The sequence below is a fragment of the Trifolium pratense genome, linkage group LG3 (genome assembly GCF_020283565.1).
Source record: "Trifolium pratense cultivar HEN17-A07 linkage group LG3, ARS_RC_1.1, whole genome shotgun sequence".
In the NCBI taxonomy this organism is placed as follows: domain Eukaryota; kingdom Viridiplantae; phylum Streptophyta; class Magnoliopsida; order Fabales; family Fabaceae; genus Trifolium; species Trifolium pratense.
The window spans coordinates 8,131,722-8,152,299 of NC_060061.1; the positions used below are offsets into that span (position 1 = coordinate 8,131,722).

Sequence of the window (20,578 nt, forward strand, 5' to 3'; positions counted from 1 at the left end):
ACGGAAATAAGTAAAGATAATAGTTGAAGTCATGAGCTCTAACAAGTATTCTGCCAAATGACACAAACATTGGTAAAGACTAACCATAAGTCCGTATTTGGTCACTCCATTCCTTAAACCTCTCCCAAAAATTGCAATGTTAGGAGTATGAAGGAGATTTGAGGGGAAGGGATTAAAAGAAATAGGAATGAGGATAATCTCATTGTTCAAATATTATATGCCTCGTCATTTTGAAAGAAGTCCAAAACAAACGATTAACCAAAAGTCCTCGTATCCCATCAAAATCCCCGTTTGAATCAAATATACGTAACAACATCCTGACTTGCACACTTTCATAGTCAAAAAAATGAATTGCAAACGGTTAAACTAGAAGATAATTTTACATCACATAATTATGATGAAATAGAAAGGGGCGATTGTTAAATATATCAACATTCAAAATTAAAAAAGAACCGAAAATATCATCACCATCTGGGCATTACAATTTCTGTAATCATACTTCTAAAACAATTTATGAATCAAAATCTATAAATCAGAACATGATTTATAAAAACTAAACCACAAAATTGCACTCATTGTATCTTTCAAGAGGCTCGAGACCTGTAGGCACTTCTTCACAATTCCCCCTTAAACTTGGCTTCATATAAATGTGGTTCCTGCAAAGACAAATATTTTTTAAAATATTGATATAAAAGAAAGGTTTGTAGCATAAAAAGATAAGGAAAACATAGAGCCCTCAGAATGATATTTTGGTATGTGGTAGTGTGATTACCTGTCTCTTATTTTAAATAACATTCTACATCAAGTATATAATATTAATAAGATTACAAATATTAGAACATTACCATGAAGATAGCTGTAATCAACCTGCGTGCAAACCATCTCATGTGCATTGCTCGTTGCGCAGCACTTGATGCTTCCACTGTTTCAAACTGCAAGTACACAAAACCTGCACTTCTTCTGTATACACACCAAACTAATTAAAAATTTGCAACATATAATATGTGGAAACTGAACATTAAAAGCACACGGTAAATGCATACATGATGATTAATGCATGCTACACATTTATTAACTTACTTGTCAACATAAATATGCTTCACCCGTCCGTATTTAGAACACTCTTCCTCTACATCCTCTTTAATGTCGATATCGAAATCTGGTTCCGTCTGCATTGTAATATTTTTCATCAGTACTTTGTAGTGTGAAACAGCATATGGTTATGATGGCAAGTAAATAATCAGTTCATTACAAACCTCGGTGCTTGGATCAAACATATTCTTCAATAATAAGCACTCGCTGGGGATTCCTACTGGTTCAACCACAGGAGTAGGCATAATTTGTGGTAGACCTGGTGTGGGTATACCACCTGGGTTACCAATAGGAAAGTTAAAAGCCTGCTGAACAGGAACCGACCCATTCACAATGCTGCAGTTTGGAAATATGTCAAAACAACGAACATAATCGTAAAAATGAAAGAGGAAAATAAATATTATACAAACCTTGTGGGAACGTCAGCACCAGCCAACCTTTGCATAAGCAATGCCCTCGAGTGGGCATTTAAAGTCTGCATAGAAAAGCATATAGATAAATATTCAACTGTAAAGAAGAAAGACTAATGTTGTAATCCAACAGCAAACAATAATATTCACACTAGATGGGTACAGTTGTTATTATAGACAAAAACTCAAAGCCAACAGAAAGGGGCAAGAAATGTGAGAGTACAGTAATGAAGATCCTGGAAAGAAAAAATAAAGACCTGTTTGATTTCAAAAACATGTTTATTCCTTGTATTCAGTTCTAATTACAAAATATCTCTATCACTATGATTTCTGTTTTCATACATTTGTACAAGAAACACTAAAAACATTTGTTTCATTGTTTCCAATGCAAGTCTTCGAAAACAGAAAACAATGTTGTATTTTCAGAATTAAACATGAAAATAGATAACATTTTGTCAAACAAAAAAGGCCCTTAGACATTGAACCAGATTTGGAAGAGGTGCTATAATTACCTGCTTCTAACTTAAGTCTAGAATTTACTTGTAACCTAAGTGCAAATCCTCAACAGCACTAAAATTTCAATGAACCTATCTATTGAACAGTAATAATTTTGTCATCAACCTGTATATGTTTCATATCTAGAACTGTAATACAAAATTAAAAGTATATAGCACATCAAACTTCCTGCCATTCAGGTTTCGGACAATCTGAAAAAATAATAATCCGTATAAACTTTAGTAAATATGGTGTGATGAGAAATGTATTTCAGTGATACATAAACTTAACACAACCAATTTTTTAATATTATAAATATCAAGTGAAAACTTACCAATCCACCTTCATCATCATCAAAATCTGCAGATTTTGCAGTTGTATCTTGACTTCCAACATGATCTGTAACAGATGAAACCTGAGTTTGATGAACATCAGTAAACAAATGAATTAGCAAATGATCATCAATGAAATTGAAAGGATTCAAGTCAAGAACAAAAGGGCCAAAAAAATATTGTTACCTTTATAGTCCTGCCAGCAATATCTAATTTTCCATTTAAACTCTGAGCTGCCTTGGCATGTTCGAGATGGGCAAACTGTCCAATGAGTGCAAGTTAAAGACATAGATAAAAATATTACCAGAAACAACATTTCAAAAGTTTAAGTGTTGGAGACATACTTGCACAAACCCAAAACCCTTGCAGTGTCCTGTCTCCATGTCAAGAGGCAGTTGTACAACTTCAATCTGACCAAATGGCTCAAAAATCTAAAACAACATAAAGAAATGTCAAAAGACGATAAACTATCACAAGATTCTCATTAGCAACAACCTACCAGCAAATTAGATCAAATTTAAAGAAATAAAATTGTTGGTTTTGAGGGTAATAAATTTAGTCAAACTATTGTATTCGGTAAAATCATCGGAAAGCACGCCAAACATTGGTATCCTCCCCACAACAGTACATGAAGCAGCAAAAACACAAAACAAATACCTCTCGGAGATTAGCCTCGGTCATGTTGAAGTGAAGATTCCCCACATATAATTTTCTGTCCACTGCTCCATATGGTCCTACTACACCAGCAGCTCCACTGGAAGCATTAGATTGAACAAGATTTTTTTCCGCCTCAGAAGGTTTCACCATTACAGGTTGCCCAAGAAGTAGTTGTCCGGAGAGAGCAATTGCCATCGGCACTGACATTGCATCATAAAATTCAATATACCTGCAGCCTCATCAAGAAATTGCATCAAATTTTCAAAATTAAGAAACAAACAATTGCAATCAAAACTTACAAAGAATACAGTAAAGAGATGTAGGAAAAACAAAAACGTGCAGACAGCTCAAACTGAGTTTCATTTGATGTATCTGACTCATGTAAAGAAAATGTTAGTCTTCCGTAATAAAAAAGTAAAATTAAGCACATATAATTATCAATTTGACAATCAAGATAGAATAAGAGAACCGCTGTATAAGAACAGAGATAGGGAACCATTTAGACAGGAGGATTGGCAACAATACATTGCATACGTTGCTTACAATGTATGTGTTGTGCAAGTAGAATGGTAACTCTCTAAGCCAGATGATTCTAAAAGTAAATCAAAACCAAATCCATGAGCATCTCACCTAGACACCAACAGAAATTCCTCCCACCAAAAATTAAAGGAGAAGAACAGAGACAGCAAGAAGAAAAATGGAACTTTTTATGTATCAACCCTAAAAAGCCCTACGAAACCAATATGAGAGAGAGACTTCCAATTCATAAAAAGGGAAAGAGTGAAAAAGGGTTATCAGTATACAAATGAAATCTCCATTGTGTGCCATGTAGAAGAAAAAACTGGGAATAGAACCGTTGAGAAAACTAGGACTATTTCATCGGCCTTCACTGTGCAGTGTGAGCTGATTAAAACATAAGAGCTAGGTATTCTCACCACTCATCATCATTATGGCATGACTAGTCCTTTTAAGAATAACAGTCAAACATGAGTCTTAGAAATTGAATATCTACTACCAATAGCGCACATCCATAACAAATTAAGAGAGAGAGAGAGAGAGAGAGAGAGAGAGAGAGAGAGATTCTTTGACAATTGAGCACATACCCAACTCCTTTAGATCGTCTTGAGTTCCTATCCATGATCAGACGGACATCTCTCACCTGAAAATATGGAACTTTTTTTTTTTTAATCAACAATTTTTTTTGAAAATAAGGAACATTAAGTTAAACTTTAAAAACAAAGGGGGAGTATCCTGTAGAGGAAGATGTAAATATCATGCAGAATATCATGCAGCCACCTAATTTGTTGGCATGTGGCAATCTAAATATCATGTAACCACATATTCAATAAAAATTATATAAACAGAATATTCATACACAACAAAGTTGTCCTGCTTAAGACTGAAGCAGAGGAAAATATATTTCAAAAGAAATCATGTGATCTGAGTAACATATATTCATTATGCATGTAAGGCCTGTGCATTCTATGCAATTATTTTCGCTCATCATAATTGAAGCAACTAACCTTGCCAGCTTTTGAGAAGAACTCGTATACATCTCTCTCCGTTGCTTTTAAAGGCATCTGTGAACACCAAAGAGCAAATAGCAAATCATCACAAAAGAATTGCCAAATCTACCAATACCAACATCTTATATCATATAAATTTATATTAAAACAAACAAAAATGGAGCCAACCAATCAACCTGGTAAGCAAAAACAGTTCTCTGATCCCTTTCTGGGTCTGCCTCAGGTTCCACATTCTCTTTCTTATCCCTGAATCTCCTGAAAGTCAAATTAAAATGAAGCTGTAAGAAAAATATAGAAAAGTTCATGCCATACTGGTTGAACTTTGCATTCAGATGGTATAATTTCTCCAATAAACCAATACACTGATTTCCATATTCGAGTCCAAACTGGCGCCAAATCTTCAGGGGGGGTAATGACTCAATCTTACCTATACATTATTCCAGTATGTTTTATTAACATATGATCCTCCAAAACAGCACTTAATAATCATCATGTAATAATATGCATACCTGCCAGGTTATCTGGTCAGGACTTTTTTGGTGTATTTTTCTTTGTATAAATTAGCCAAAACTGCAGTGAAGATCATATTATAACATCGTGCTAGCATTGCAACCCAATAACAACAAATTAACGATATAACAATACCTTTTTAGGTCAACCCAGGTTATCCTGGTATCCCCAGTTGGGAGCCAGGACTAATCCCTCGAGAGGTACTGAGATCCATTAATGATATACTAATACCTTGAACAGTTGAACCAAAGAACAACTAATTAATACAGTAACAAAGTAACACCTAGTTTATCATTACATATTTACATTTCATCCTCTTGTTTTATAAGAACAACGAGACATGATTGCATATAACACTAACAGCATATATAATAGGAACATTGTTATCCTGTATGTGAAATTCTACAACTACATCACCAATGCACATTGATTACTTTGTGTTCATTGATTCAAACTCTGAAATCTACCATAAAACTGAATTCGCAATCAAAATACAGAAAATCACTAAAGGAATGTGCAATTATAATTTTTACCTGCCATCTCTATTTTCAAAATCTCGCTCTCTCTCAACTCTTTCTCCTCTATCTCTCTCGGGACGACTCGAACTCCTCCTTGGTCTCTCTTTCTCCTCCTTTTCTCTCTCTCGTTCCTTCTCTCTTCTCTCCCGTTCCTTTTCCCTTTCCTTATCTCTTCTCTCCCTCTCCTTTTCTCTCTCTTTATCCCTCTCTTTGTCTCTACCACCTCTCTCTCCGTCCTTCTCCCTCTCTTTCTCTCTGCTACCTCTCTCTCCGTCTCTCTCCCTCTCTCTATGCCTGCCGGAAGATCTCTCACGTTCACGGTCTCTATCTCTATCGCGATCCTTTTTAGAGCCATTCTCGTCGTCGCCGCGTGACCTCTTGCTACGTCTGTCTTCTCCGTTTAGATCGTCGTCGACGTCGCGTTTCCGGTAAGTTCTCTCGGATTTAGTGTCGGCGCTGTCGGTCTTCTTCTTTTTGGATGAATCTTTGTCTTCCGGTAGGTCCTCCACCGTCTTCTCCAAGTACTCGTACTCGTCGAAATCCATTGCTAGCTAGTGATTTTCTCTTTCTGAGTTTTGGTTTTGGTGTGAACTGTGATGTGAAATTCTAGGGTTTTAGATTTTAGGTTATTTTACTCTTTCTCGATGGGAAAAGAGGAGGGGTTTGTTTGGTTCCTCCAATTTAAGTTTGAGAACAGTGCGATAAACAGTTTATTAGGGTTAGTTTGAACAAGTTTTTTTTAGAGCAGAGCTTATGTAAATAACTTATGCAACTTATTATAAGTTTGGTAACGTAGGTTATGATAAAGGGTCTTGCTAACTAGTGTTTTTCGGATACTAGTTAAAGAACTAAAAGAGAAAATAAAAGAGAAGTTATGCATTAAAAAAATCAAAATTTAGACTTTTCACGTGTTAACTACACAATTCATGGTTAATGCTACGGTGCACCACCTTTATAAGTGGTCTACCGTGGATAAGTGATCTACCGAATATGAATTTTACGAAATTCATTGTTAGATTGAAAGTTTATATGTATAGATCATCCATAAATTTTTTAAAAATCATTTGATATGTTATTGAGACCCATTAAAATTTACGTTATTTAACAAACCGTTAATTCTGATGTGTCTCAATAACATATCAAATGATTTTCAATTTTTCTAATTTTTTCTATGGATGATCTATATGATATAAACTTTCAATTCAATGGTGAAATTTGTAAAATTCGTATTCGTTATAATGTTATTCATGACTGGTCCACCATGAACCACTTGATGAACTAGTCCATATTAGAATTTACCCCATATTCATTTCTATATAAAATAGTAGACAACAATGATGTGAAAATATGTGAAGATACCGATGAAATAGTAAAATCAAACTAATTTGGAAACAAATGTGTAATTGGATCTATGGACGAAATTTCTTTTGTTTATAATGAGCTAAAGATTGAACTCAGATCTGTAATATACTACTCAAATCCCTCATCACTGGCGTATGGACCAATTTTTAGTCAACAAATTGAATTGATGAAATCTCGGTTTAGTTTTTAGCGTTTTTCATAAATGGAACCTAATTAAATTAATTGGTTTAATTCAGTTGATGAGTTTAAAATACTTATTTTTTATAATAATACACCATTCATTCTATTCCTATGTATTTCTCTCTACAACTTATTTCGACATATTCTCAACTATTATTATTTTTCAAAGTATTTCATTCAATCTGTTTTTGAAACAACTTTTTTTTTTTGACGCAGTTTTTGAAACAACTTCGAATTAGCTATATAAACAACTTATTACGACACTTTCGCTTACTATTTGCCTCAACTTTGAATTGCCTATAATTTTTTTTAGTAAGAGCAGTAACGTTAAACTTAAAATGTTTCAAAGTATAAAATTATAATATCAGCCATAAGAAAAAATAATTATTATTTCGGTGCTTCGTGAGTGAGATGATGAACCATTGTTTATATACAGTACTTCCTTCGGTCCTATATATAAAAAAGATTTTATTTTTTAAATTTATTGTAAAATTGATGTATTTAGACAATAATATAGTCTAAATACATTAATTTTTGAATGAATCTAAAATGTAAAACTTTTTTTATATATAGAACCGAAATGAGTATTTTTTTTGTTTATAGCCATCTGGTTCCTAGTGGAAAGGGGCCCTAATAGTTAAGAGTTTGACCGCGAGGTAAGTAAAATCTGACCAGAAATTATTTCACCCAAAAATCGAACTCGAGTTCTCCCGAAATTCATCCTTTTTGGTGAAACTCATTAACCACCTGAGCCCAATGACTTAGTTAACCATTGTTTATATTTTGTTGATTAAAAATAAACATTCATTTATTCAAATTTATATAGTGTATGAATGCAATATTAATTAAAAAACATTAAAATTAAAAAAAAAATGTGAACAAACTCACATCACCTGTTAATAATATAAAATGTTAAATTGTATAAGTCTACAAATACGATTGTATTCAAGTGCTCGCAATATCCATATATCATTATTTCTATATCTTTAATGTCGATGATGTTAAATAATATAGTAGTTATAATTCAACTTTTTTTTTACGCATATTATAATTCAACCCATAAAGTAAATAAATATAGTATTATTCAAAATTTAAATTACAACTCCTCCATTTTTTTTTTGAGGAGCATTGCTTGCATAGGAAACGATTTCCGCCAAAAATAAACAGAGCTATATTATACTATTTATAGACTAATGTTACTTCCACCTTCACAAGTGGTCTACCGAATATGAATTTTACAAAATTTACTGTTAGATTGAAAGTTTATATCATATAAAACATCAATAAAAAAATTTAGAAAAATTAAAAATAATTTGATATGTTATCGAGACCCATCAATATCAACGATTTACCGTAAATTTTGATGGGTCTCAATAACATATCAAATGATTTTTAATTTTTCTAAATTTTTATATGAATGATTTATATAATATAAACTTTCAAATTAAACGATAGATTTTGTAAAATTCATATTCGTTACTTATTACTGGTCCACTATGGACCACTTGATGAAATGACTGATATTAGAATTTGTCTAAGTTTATATTAATTTTATTGAGAAAAAAAAAGAGAGATATTTTTGCAAGAAAAAGAGACAGAGACGTATCATGGACTCTTTGAAAACAAGAAAGGATAGGAAACACAAACCGCGCCAATAGAGTTAGGCGCCGATGCATAATTAAACCTAAACAGAGAGAGAAGAAAACAACTCACACCCTTTAAATTTAAAAACACTTGTGGTCCCTACCCTTAACAATATCTTCTTCACTACACCACCGTAACCAACGCTCAAAACAAGTCTTACAAATAAAGGCACCACACCTACACCTACCCCACCCTATCTCACATTTTCCATTTTCAATTTTCAACTTTCATTCCAGCGGGAACATTTTTAGAGGGAACAAAAACACAACCCTAATTTTTCAAATCTCACACATCACGCTATAAATACAACACAAAACTACTCACTCTATCTTGCGTGAAAACTGTTCGACCAAATTCCCCACCCAAAAATCATCTAACGCCGTTAACAAGATAACATCATGTATGTTGTTAAGAGAGACGGACGTCAAGAGGCGGTTCATTTCGATAAGATAACGGCGCGTTTGAAGAAACTCAGTTACGGTTTAAGTACCGAACACTGTGACCCTGTTTTAGTCGCTCAGAAAGTTTGTGCCGGCGTTTACAAAGGCGTTACCACTAGTCAACTTGATGAATTAGCCGCTGAAACCGCTGCCGGCATGACCGCTAATCATCCCGATTATGCTTCCGTTAGTTTTCCCGCCTTTTTTAGGGTCATTTTGGTCAATTATGTTATTTTCTTATCTTGTTCTGATTATGATTATGATGATGATGATGATTTTTTTTTGGATTGATTTGTTTGATTCAGTTGGCTGCTAGGATTGCTGTTTCGAATCTGCATAAGAACACTAAGAAATCATTTTCTGAAACGTAAGTGTCGACGATTTGCGAGATTGATTAATTTTCTGATTGTTTTGTGTTGTTTACTTACTTTAATTGTGATTTTTTGTAGTGTGAAGATTATGTACAATCATTTCAACCATAGATCTGGGAAGAAAGCTCCGTTGATTGCTGATGATGTCTATGAAATTATCATCAAGGTACTTTACATGGTTAATTGTTTGAAATTTGGAATGATTTTGATTTTATAGGTTTTAGGTTTTTATTTGATTATTGTGAAATTCATTTCTTTTTGTTTTGGGTTTGGTTTTTTGATTTAGAATGCGGCTCGATTGGACAGTGAGATAATTTATGATAGGGATTTTGACTATGATTACTTTGGATTCAAAACCCTTGAGAGGTCTTATCTGTTGAAAGTTCAAGGAGAAGTTGTGGAAAGACCTCAACATATGTTAATGAGGGTTTCTGTTGGAATCCATAAGGATGATATTGAATCTGCTGTCAAAACTTATCATTTGATGTCTCAGAGATGGTTTACTCATGCTTCTCCAACTCTTTTCAATGCTGGAACACCTAGGCCTCAGGTACATGTTTATACATGTGTTGCCGTTGTCACTTTTTTCAGTCATTTGAATTTTGCATCTGATTTAGATGGGTCTTTTAAATTGGTTTTGCAGTTGAGTAGTTGCTTTTTGGTGTGTATGAAAGAGGATAGTATTGAGGGGATTTACGATACATTGAAGGAGTGTGCTGTTATTAGTAAATCTGCAGGAGGAATTGGTGTTTCTGTTCATAACATACGTGCCTATGGCAGTTACATTCGCGGAACAAATGGGACTTCTAATGGTATTGTTCCTATGTTGCGTGTGTTCAATGACACTGCCCGTTATGTTGATCAGGGAGGAGGCAAGAGGAAAGGTGAAAACCATTTTGAGATTTGTCTGTAGTTTCTGAATTCGATGAATGCTTGTTGATTGCTGTTACTTACATGTGTTATGTGATTGTTGTAGGTGCTTTTGCTGTGTACTTGGAGCCATGGCATGCTGATATATTTGAGTTCTTGGAATTGAGATTAAATCATGGAAAGGTACGAGATGCTAACAATTTGGTTTCATGATTATAATTTAGTTATGACCTTAGCTCTTAGTTTATGCTAGTTGAAATTTGTTTTATTTTGGCATAACCATTATGTATTCATGTTACTTATGCAGGAAGAGCAACGCGCTCGAGATTTATTCTATGCTCTTTGGGTTCCTGATCTCTTTATGAACAGAGTTCAGAGCAATGGGGTATGGTCCGTGTTTTGCCCCAATGAAGCACCTGGTTTGGCAGATTGTTGGGGTGAAGAATTTGAGAAGCTGTATACTCAGTACGAAACACAAGTAAGTTTGGTCTTGATAGTAGGTTTGTTTTGCATACTTTAGAAAGGACATGGCTTCTGATTACTGCCTTGTTATTTTGTTTTACCAAATCTACAGGGAAAAGCAAAGAAGGTCGTTCAAGCCCAGACTCTCTGGTTTGCAATTTTGAAGTCACAAATAGAAACTGGAAATCCTTACATGCTTTTTAAGGTGGTTTGATAATCAATGACTTTTTAAACTTTATCCAAATTTCTTTTAAATGCCTTTTCTTTACCTTTTTTTGTTTCCGGCATATAAATAGATGTTTTTTTATATATGTATTATAGGATGCTTGCAATAGGAAAAGCAACCAGCAAAATCTGGGCACAATTAAGTCATCAAACCTGTGCACTGAGATAATTGAGTATACTAGTCCAACAGAGACTGCGGTGTGTAACCTTGCATCAATCGCACTTCCGCGATATGTAAGAGATAAGGTATGATGCTCCTGGCATAGTTTATCCGTAAAATCTGAGTTTGTTCAATTTCTCTGTCTGCTTGTTATCCCTGATTTTAAATGTTTACTTGCATCTTATATAGGGTTTGCCTGTGGAATCTCATCAGTCTAAACTTGTTGGGAGCAGAGGCTCTAGTAATCGGTATTTTGATTTTGTAAAATTAGCAGAGGTACACATCTTTTAACTACAAACAATATGGGGTTGTTTGTATTTCACCGCGTGATCCTTTGTTGACACAATTATTATATGACTAGTTGTGTGATAGTTCTTTTTTGTTGCTAATTACAGGTTACTGCTGTGGTGACAACAAACCTTAATAAAATAATTGATGTCAATTACTACCCAGTTGAAACTGCTGAGAGGTCAAACTTACGGCACAGACCCATTGGTATTGGAGTTCAGGGTCTTGCTGATACCTTCATACTACTAGGAATGGCATTTGATTCACCAGAGGTAAATAATGTTTATGTTTAAGGGGCAGCAAATTTATACAGTTTAAACTATATGTTCTTCAATTTGATAGTTTACATGTATATTGAGTGCAGGCTCAACAGTTAAACAAGGACATTTTTGCGACTATATACTATCATGCCCTGAAAACTTCTTGTGAATTGGCTGCAAAAGAAGGTCCCTATGAAACATATATTGGCAGTCCAGTAAGCAAGGTAATTTTGTATGTGAGAGATGTTTGTTGCTACCATTTAGCTGTTGCACTTATAAAAATGATCCCAGTTACACATGTATATTCAACTTGATTTTTAGGCGGAAAATCAGATATGTAAATAACTAAATATCTGAGGTGTTTGTTGTTGCTTTAGGTGATTGTTGTATGTGACGGGAATTCTTTAATGACTAAATATCCAAGGTGTTTGTTGTTGCTTAGGTGATTTTTGTATGTGCAGGGAATTCTTCAGCCTGATATGTGGGGTGTGACACCCTCCAATTTGTGGGACTGGCCTGCACTTCGGGAGATGATATCAAAGACGGGTGTAAGAAATTCACTTCTTGTTGCCCCTATGCCAACTGCATCTACCAGTCAAATTCTTGGCAACAATGAGTGTTTTGAACCATATACTTCTAACATCTACAATCGCAGAGTGCTAAGGTATATTGCCATACCATGTTGTTTATATCTTGGCATCTCTTAGTTCGTTATCTTGCTTATTAACTCTTTGCCTTTCAGTGGTGAATTTGTTGTAGTGAACAAGCATCTTCTTCATGACTTGACTGAAATGGGACTGTGGAATCCTGCACTCAAGAATAAGATTATCTATGACAATGGTTCTGTACAGAATCTATCAGAAATACCGATCGAACTGAAAGGCATATACAAGTATGAGATTTGTGAATTTCTACCTGACAAACGTAACTCTGATATATTTATGCTAACTCTCTTTAAAATTATCAGGACTGTTTGGGAGATCAAACAAAAGATATTGGTTGATATGGCTGTTGATCGAGGATGCTACATAGACCAGAGTCAAAGCTTAAATATACACATGGATAAAGCCAACTTTGGAAAGCTTACTTCCTTGCATTTTTATGCATGGTCTAAGGTATCACCTTTACAAATTGGAGCTAGTTAAAGATGTCTATTCTCTTACTGAATGTATTGCTGTAGAATTAGATCAACTATTTGCTTATTGATGTTAACATCACTTTCAATTTTGTCTCAAAAGGGTTTGAAGACTGGTATGTACTACCTCCGAACTCGAGCTGCAAGTGATGCCATCAAGTTTACTGTTGATACAGCTGCCATTAAAGTAATTAGACTTTGTTGTGATCCATCATTCCATTAATGTGATTTGTAGTTTGTACAGTTTGAAATTAAATGTTTTTGTTGTGAATGCAGGAACAATCTAAGGCTGAGGAGACAGATGGAGATGATGATACCAAGATGGCACAGATGGTGTGCTCTTTGACAAACAGAGATGATTGCTTGGCCTGTGGAAGTTGATACTACACCTTGTAAGATTTGCACCTATCTGCAGTAACAAATCACTTTACTGCAGAACAGCACCACCATTCAAAGGCATCAGATGTCTACATTCAATTAACAATCCATACCCTAAAATCATCAAGATTTCTGACATGTCTTGAGTGCTTTGTATAGAGTTTACTTTGTTGTTAATTTCATTTGCCTTCATTGCTTCATGATGTATTGTTGTATTGCATGTTAGGAAGTGTCACTTTAAGGTATAAATTTATATTTGAGAATTTCATGATTATAATGTATAAGTATCTAATATCTATATTTCCTATGTCTATTCAGTTACATCTTGGAAAATAGGTTACCTTTGCTTAGGATGACAAAATGACAAACTCTACGCTGGTTACAACCTATAAATTGTTTATGATGACAAAATCTGAATCCAATCAATAGTGGAAAGTTGGGTACAGTACTGAGAGTGTTTTTTCTTATTAAAAAAAAAAACTTAAAAAAGAATTCATAAATAGCCGATTCAATTGATTTTGATAATCTATTTCCTCTCTTTCAAACTCGACACAAACCCATTGTAAATTATAATCTACTGTATTTCTTAATTTGATGTATCATTTTGAAGAATGTGAACCAATTCATGGCCAACCCTTTAATCTGGAGTTGAGAGTGTGGCGTTTGTTGATGGGAACCAGAAGGATTTCTAGAAGATAGTAAATGGTCTTTGAGGTGGATTCTAAAATGGTTCTTGATACCCTTAATAAGCATACTCTTGATCTAAGACCAGATACTTGATACGATCCCATATGCATACGGCGATACGAGAAAGTTTTAAAATTTAAGAAACGATTCAGCTAAAATACTTTCATAAAAAATTAAATTTAAAAATAAATATATAAACTTATAAATATTTATATTACTAAAAGTATTAAATCAAGTAAATCACATATCTTAAGTACTGCCCAAAACAAACATCATCAGGATTATTATCTAAAAAAAAACATCATTAGTTATTCTAAAAGAAATAATTAGTACTATCCAAAAAGAACATTATGATATAGTATTGTATTAAAATAAAATTTAATTATTGGATATTTCTCTAATATGTATCAGAAAATATCGCAAACGTGTTCGGTTTTTTTAATTAAAAAAATAATAATCATTAAACACTTCTTTGATACGTATCGGACACATATTGGTGTCAGATATGTATCCGACTAAAACTCTTGTTGAATTTTTTTAAGAGAGAAGGTAATATGATGATCAGGGTCCGGTTACTGTGCATAAGCCAAAGCTTATGCACCGTGCATAAGCCCAAGATAATTGCTTAGCACACCCGTCCATTGCTTCGTACACTCCCAACAGATCCCTTCCCGTCCATTACACAAAACAAATCGCTCTGTCCTCCTTGACCCTAACTCCGGCGCACTCGCCGGACTCAAAATCGGAGGAATTCTCGTTGACATGACCACATCAGATCCTTCACTCGCAGTCGAAATTGCCGATGTTGCATCCTCCAAAAACTGCCACTCAATTGACGACGACACATCAAAGAAACCGAAGGTTGATACAGACACTCACTCACTCACATTGCTTTCACTTCTTCGCTCCCACTCACCTGGAAATGAGGTTTTCTCCCTTTTCTTTCATTCTTTCTTTCTTTCTTTTTCGTTTTACTTTTGCTGAAATCTCAAACTTTTACATGTTCTGTGTGAAGAAAAACTATTATTACTTAATTTTAGCACTACCCTTTTGAATTTGATGTTATTATTGTCTTTGCTACATTTGTTTCAAGCATCAAAATCATATCTTTGTAATAATGAAACAATAAAATGGAGATTTTTGAAAATTTGTTATTGACCCATTTGTTTGTAACATGTAAAGTTTCAATATTTATACTCATTTAAATAATTTATGTTTATTATGTAATTGAAATGTTGGTTATAATTGCGATATTTGATATTGCGGAGAATTGTACTGAAAAGGGTGCTGATAATATGGTTTCAATGATGTCCGCATTGCTGTTGCAGAGACATAAAAAACCCTTGATGCTGCGGCTCACATTGTAGTCATGGAAAAATTTGCAAAACCCTATAAAAAGTCTCAATATTCTGAGATATTATTTTTATTAAGTAATTGAATGTTGGTTTTAAACCACAGTATTTGATATTGCGGAAAATCACATTCAAAAGTTGTTGACATGGTTTCTATGATGATCGTGTTGAGGTTGCGGTTGCAGATATTGTGATTGCAGAAATTTTTGTAAAACCCTATGATTGAAAAGTTATTGTTGTTTATTTTAAATTTGATTTTTGGTTTGTGTGTAGTCGTCATCCAGAAGTTCTGTGGGCGCAGCGTTCTGACAAGGTTTACCTGACTGTTTCTCTACCTGATGCAAAGGATGTTTCTGTGAAGTGTGAGCCTCATGGTCTGTTTACTTTCTCTGCTTCTAAGATTCAACATGAATCTTACAACTTTAGCTTGGAACTTTATGGATCAATTGCACCTGAGGTGAGTGATTGTAATTACAACCGCATTTGTCTACATTTTTCGGCAATATCAAGGATTGTATATCAAGTCTTTGAGTCTTTCACTTTACCAATTGTGGTCCACAATATAAGGGTTTAAGAAGCCTCTGTAACTACATTGTGCATGCAATTGTGGTCACATTTTTCTGCATTTTTCCACAATATCAAAGATTGCATAATCGAGTCTTTCCTTCACTTGACTAGTTCTTGAGGCTTTGGTTTTTGAAAATGATACTTGAAACCATTTCACTAGACTAATGGTTTCAGTGTAAAACATATTGAAACCATTGGTCTAGGTAAATGGTTTCAATTTGTAATGATGTATTTATATCATATGGTGCTAGTGCTTCTTTTGGGCCTGATATATATATATAAGTGAAGCATATATAATAATTAAGATCCATTGGTTTTGGCATCAGATTAGTCCTTGTGTGATTAAGCATATTGAAACACAGTCAATAAGACGAAAACCAAAATACTACCTCGCAGATATTAGAAAGATAATACAGATATTACCTATTACCTATTTACACAGTCAACAAAACTCCTTGGATGGTGCAATTTTTTGCATAAGCATAATAGAAAGATAATACTACCTATTACCGTATAACAATGGTCTTGGATTTTATAGATAAAAAAAAACTTTCTGATTTGCCAGCAATACAGATATTGAATACCATGACCATGTTGAATACATTGGTGTCAAGATGTGCCAAAATCTTTTCATGAAATCATATCAAACAATTCTCAATAGTTTTGCACCAAATTATAGGAACTTTACGTGAAAATTTGAGATGCCATTTGGCCATTCCAAAGGTAGCAGAATAACAGAGCAGCAGTGATCAATTTATAAGGCAAACTTACATGTTTCTAGTTGAACCCTAATTTATAAAGCAAACTATCACATGTTTTTAGTTAGAATAATACAGATACAAGAAAGTGTAAACAAGATATCTAAGGACAGGCATTCAGTTTCAACAGGTATATATTCTTTAACATCAAGGCCTATATACATGCATAAAAACACAGCTCATGGTAAAACACAGCTCTTCCAAACATAATGAAATCACAAGATTCTTATTATGCAAACAAGAAAGACAAATTGATAGTTCATGGAAAAACTCAACCATTCCAAAGATACATTTTTTGGTTCATTCCTATTGTTTATATCTCATTAAATGTATGTTTCTTCTATGAATTTTCTGTTGCTTAACAAATCTCACCTTTAGAAAGGCACATGATCCATTTTCTGTTTCTAATCACTGTGTAATGTTAGGCTTTTTTTATTGAGGTGTTTAAAATTGATTTTAGAATGGTTTCAGAGAGTTGTACTCTAAAACCATTTAGCTGGTAGAATGGTTTCAGAGAGTTGTACTCTGAAACCATTTTGCTGGTAGAATGGTTTCAAAGAGTTATCAGTGAAGGCTGATGCCATAAGATGGATGAACAATAAGAGTTATCATAGTCTAGTTAAAATGGTCGTTGCTCATGTTAATTTCGATGTTTCCTAAAATTCTTAAATGTATTCGACATTTATTTTGAGGTGGAAGTAAAACATATTAATGTGTCAAATAAAAAGTAAAACATATTAATGTGATAATAAGATATATTTGTATTTCATTTTTAATTTTAAATATTCTGAATATAAGGACCAATGTCCTCGTCTAATTTTACATTTTTATATTCATTTTGATATTCTCAATAATTTAGGTAAAGGAGGACGGCCAAAGTGGCCAACCTCTAGAAATATAATATAAAAAAGGGAGAGAGAAACATAGGAGGGGAAAAAAAACCTTCCTCAAGGTTAAGAAAAACAAAAATTTGGCAGACCAAACCGATTACTAACAAGGTCGCTTCTAAATACAATAGGATAATTATCAAACCATAAGCTATCAATAATGTCAAATCCTAAATTAGCTAGCTTATCTGCAACATGTTTTCCTTCCCTATAGATATGAGAGACTGTAAATTTCATATTTCTCACCAAAAACAAGTAATTGTTCCAACGGTTCTTGAGCTTCGGAGGAATGCGGTTTCTGAGCTTTCAAGGAATGGCTAGCTGTGACTTGAATGTTATAGTAACAAGCTTGAAATCACACTCAAGCCAAAGATGATTCCATCACCTCTTTTGTGCAATCTCAATAGCTGTAATTGCACCAATAAGCTCATCAAAGAAGCATCACTTACCCCAAGATTTGAAGCAAAACAACCAATATCATTAGCATGATTATCTCTAAAGATGCCACCAGAACCTGAATGACCAAGGTTACCTTTAGAAGCACCGTCCGAGTTACACTTTACCCAACAGAGAGGGGGAGACTGCCAAATAATCTTTGTGATGACTGGTGCTTTAGGCAGATAATTCTGCACATTGAAAACTTTTAAAATACAGAAATCAATCATTACATATCCTGATGATAAAGCAGTAAGATTACCCAATAATAAAACATTGAAAATACTCAGTATTATATGTTATTCACATTTTGGTAAACACATTACAAGTAATACTAGTATAATTGTAAGAATCCAATTTTTGTTTTGGTACAAGTAAGAATCCAAATATTAATTGATACGTGATAACCATATTACTATCATTTTAAATTGATTTGATTATTACTTAATATTTTAATGAATGTTATTATTTTTTGTGTACTCTTCTTATCCACAAAATAAAAAAGAGAAAGAAATGGTGTATGACTCAAGTCAAAGTGTTGGTCTGTCTCATTTTAACATGTAGCAAAGCATCCCGTACAAAGGAGTAGTACAAGTACAACTTGTCTTTTCTCTTATCCGTTTCGTGAATACCTATGTATGAAGGATATTGAAAGTTTGAAACCGCGTGAGAGAGGTCGACCAAAATTAAGGTTGACTTTCTATTTTGACTTTTACTGTATCAAAGATTCACAAAAATATCAGAAAATAGAAATAATTCTGTAGATACTTCAAACCAAGTTGGCATGACTATGACTAATAAAGTTTTCAATGTCATATCATATTTTTGTATTAATTTATTTTAAAATAAATTTTAATTTTAAATGAATTTTGTCGATTTTTTCATACGCAAATGAGTTTTGTCTATTGAATATCTTTATTAACTAGATTCAAAGGAATCTAGAATTTATTTTAATTTTTATAAATTATAAGCATTTTATATTATCAACCATTTACAAATTATTTTTCATATTGTTATTAAGATAGATTAAATTAAACACAAATTAGTTTAGTGTTCTGGTTGTTGTAATTAATTAACGGTTTAAGAAGTTTTACACTATTAATTAGGGATGATAATGAGTAGGGTATGAGTAGGGTACTATAGTACCTATCCCCATACTCGCGGAATGGAAAAATACTCTTACTCATCCCCATACCCGCGTGGGTAACAACTTTTTTCCCCCCTCCCCATACCCTATGGGTACTTAGGTACCCTACCCGTACCCGTTACCTGCATTTTTACTAAAAATAAATTGATTAATTATAAAATATCATATAATTTTAATAGAATTAAAAAAATTTCATAGATTTTATTATTGACTCATGAAAATTATAAACAAAATTATTACTAACTTTATGTTAAAGTTTATATTTATGTTAAATATTCACATTATTTTTGTATTATGTTATAAATAAATATTTTTATTAAAAATATGTAATAGTTTAATAGAGTTGTATTGTTTAAAATTGATTTACATATATTATTATATAATAATATAAATAAAATAAATAAATATATATTATGTGGATATGGGGCAGGATGGGTACTAAGGTACCCGTACCCGCACTCATATCCGTTCATTTTTGCGGGTAATTACCTATACCCGTACTCAAAATGCGGGTTTTTACCCTATCCGTTGTGGATAGTTTTTGCGGGTACCCTCTAGGTATGGGTCAAATTGTCATCCCTACTATTAATAGTAATACATATATGTATGAATTACTAATCTTTGTTTTATTGAAAGAATTATTAATCCCTTTTTTTTTTACAAAAAAAAGAATTATTAATCCTAAAACTTGTTAGTATTGTTATATTTTTTTTATAAATTAAAATTAAATATGGACATACTATTTTTTTTGTTACTATGATATTGGTAGAAAGTTTCACCGCCGTTAACGATGACTAATCTATGTCGGGAAACTTGTGGAGCACACAAGGTGAGTTCTCCCCTCCCAACCGAATTTTCTTCATGCGCATGAGCCAAAAATCGAATCTCTGACAATATGTTTAAGGGGACCAAAACCCTTATCACTTGGACCAATTCATTATTGGCATGGAGTACTAATTTACTAGTGGTGTAGTGGATTGAATTATGAGTCAAAATTTCTTTCAAATATTTAGTTCTTATAACTTTCAACTTCCTTAAAAGTCAATTTGTATTTGCTTAATAAAAAAAAGTCAATTCTTATTTTTCAAAAGTTAAACTCTTTAATTGCTCATGAATTATATGAAAATGTCAAAAGAATACAAGGGCAATGTGTTAGTCAAATTGGACATTACAGCTTTTTCATTAGCTAAGCTGACTCAATTAAGTACATAACTTTTAGGAAAATGTTAACATGTGCACTAAGGGCACATGTTAAGGAAGCAAAAGTAGAAATAATATATTGAAATTTGTGCATTTAACTTCTTAAACATTAAAATTTTTTTGAATATTAAATGCAATTTTCTATATTTAGAAGCTTAACATGTGCCCTTTGTGCATATGTTAACATGACCCTAACTTTTAAACTAGTCTTATATATACTATTGATAGAG

At 33.2% G+C, this 20,578-nt stretch overlaps 3 protein-coding genes across 4 annotated transcripts; 2 read left to right on the plus strand and 1 right to left on the minus strand.

The window, feature by feature from the left end:
• Positions 1–347: 347 nt before the first annotated feature.
• Positions 348–6,315, minus strand: LOC123913556 (RNA-binding protein 39-like). Of its 2 annotated transcripts, XM_045964336.1 has the most exons (15): positions 5,556–5,652; positions 5,158–5,253; positions 5,022–5,082; positions 4,689–4,939; positions 4,510–4,566; positions 4,090–4,145; positions 2,987–3,215; positions 2,674–2,760; positions 2,516–2,590; positions 2,332–2,412; positions 1,503–1,567; positions 1,257–1,428; positions 1,081–1,169; positions 846–960; positions 348–656 (listed from the first exon to the last, which is right to left on the minus strand). In XM_045964336.1, exons 4-15 carry the CDS (start codon positions 4,815–4,817, stop codon positions 615–617), a joined length of 1,197 nt encoding a protein of 398 aa, XP_045820292.1. In that variant the 5' UTR covers positions 4,818–4,939; positions 5,022–5,082; positions 5,158–5,253; positions 5,556–5,652; the 3' UTR covers positions 348–614. The 2 variants fall into 2 exon arrangements, with proteins under 2 accessions (XP_045820292.1, XP_045820291.1); XM_045964335.1 differs by lacking the exons at positions 5,022–5,082; positions 5,158–5,253 and having other exon boundaries at positions 4,689–4,767; positions 5,556–6,315.
• A 2,374-nt stretch (positions 6,316–8,689) lies between these two features.
• LOC123917454 (ribonucleoside-diphosphate reductase large subunit) lies at positions 8,690–13,613 on the plus strand. The gene is made up of 17 exons (XM_045969179.1): positions 8,690–9,352; positions 9,472–9,533; positions 9,616–9,703; positions 9,824–10,087; positions 10,181–10,421; positions 10,514–10,590; positions 10,715–10,885; positions 10,982–11,074; positions 11,191–11,340; positions 11,444–11,530; positions 11,650–11,814; positions 11,907–12,026; positions 12,264–12,466; positions 12,545–12,694; positions 12,770–12,917; positions 13,041–13,124; positions 13,214–13,613. The coding sequence occupies exons 1-17, from the start codon at positions 9,125–9,127 to the stop codon at positions 13,316–13,318; spliced, it is 2,436 nt and encodes an 811-aa protein (XP_045825135.1). The 5' UTR covers positions 8,690–9,124; the 3' UTR covers positions 13,319–13,613.
• A 958-nt stretch (positions 13,614–14,571) lies between these two features.
• LOC123913315 lies at positions 14,572–16,183 on the plus strand. Its single transcript, XM_045964020.1, has 2 exons — positions 14,572–14,929; positions 15,628–16,183. Exons 1-2 carry the CDS (start codon positions 14,805–14,807, stop codon positions 15,926–15,928), a joined length of 426 nt encoding a protein of 141 aa, XP_045819976.1. The 5' UTR covers positions 14,572–14,804; the 3' UTR covers positions 15,929–16,183.
• Positions 16,184–20,578: the final 4,395 nt, after the last annotated feature.

Bases quoted from the DNA above. Each gene is read 5' to 3' on its own strand.
- LOC123913315 (XM_045964020.1), top strand. From the start codon at position 14,805: ATGTTGCATCCTCCAAAAACTGCCACTCAATTGACGACGACACATCAA. The intron at 14,930-15,627 runs GTTTTCTCCCTT...GTTTGTGTGTAG, and splicing joins CCCACTCACCTGGAAATGAG to TCGTCATCCAGAAGTTCTGT.
- LOC123917454 (XM_045969179.1), top strand. From the start codon at position 9,125: ATGTATGTTGTTAAGAGAGACGGACGTCAAGAGGCGGTTCATTTCGAT. The intron at 10,422-10,513 runs GTGAAAACCATT...TGATTGTTGTAG, and splicing joins GGGAGGAGGCAAGAGGAAAG to GTGCTTTTGCTGTGTACTTG. The intron at 11,815-11,906 runs GTAAATAATGTT...TATTGAGTGCAG, and splicing joins TGGCATTTGATTCACCAGAG to GCTCAACAGTTAAACAAGGA.
- LOC123913556 (XM_045964335.1), bottom strand. From the start codon at position 6,085: ATGGATTTCGACGAGTACGAGTACTTGGAGAAGACGGTGGAGGACCTA. The intron at 4,768-5,555 runs GTAAAAATTATA...TTTGACTTTCAG, and splicing joins TTTGAAAATAGAGATGGCAG to GAGATTCAGGGATAAGAAAG. The intron at 2,413-2,515 runs GTAACAATATTT...CATCAAACTCAG, and splicing joins TTGCTGGCAGGACTATAAAG to GTTTCATCTGTTACAGATCA.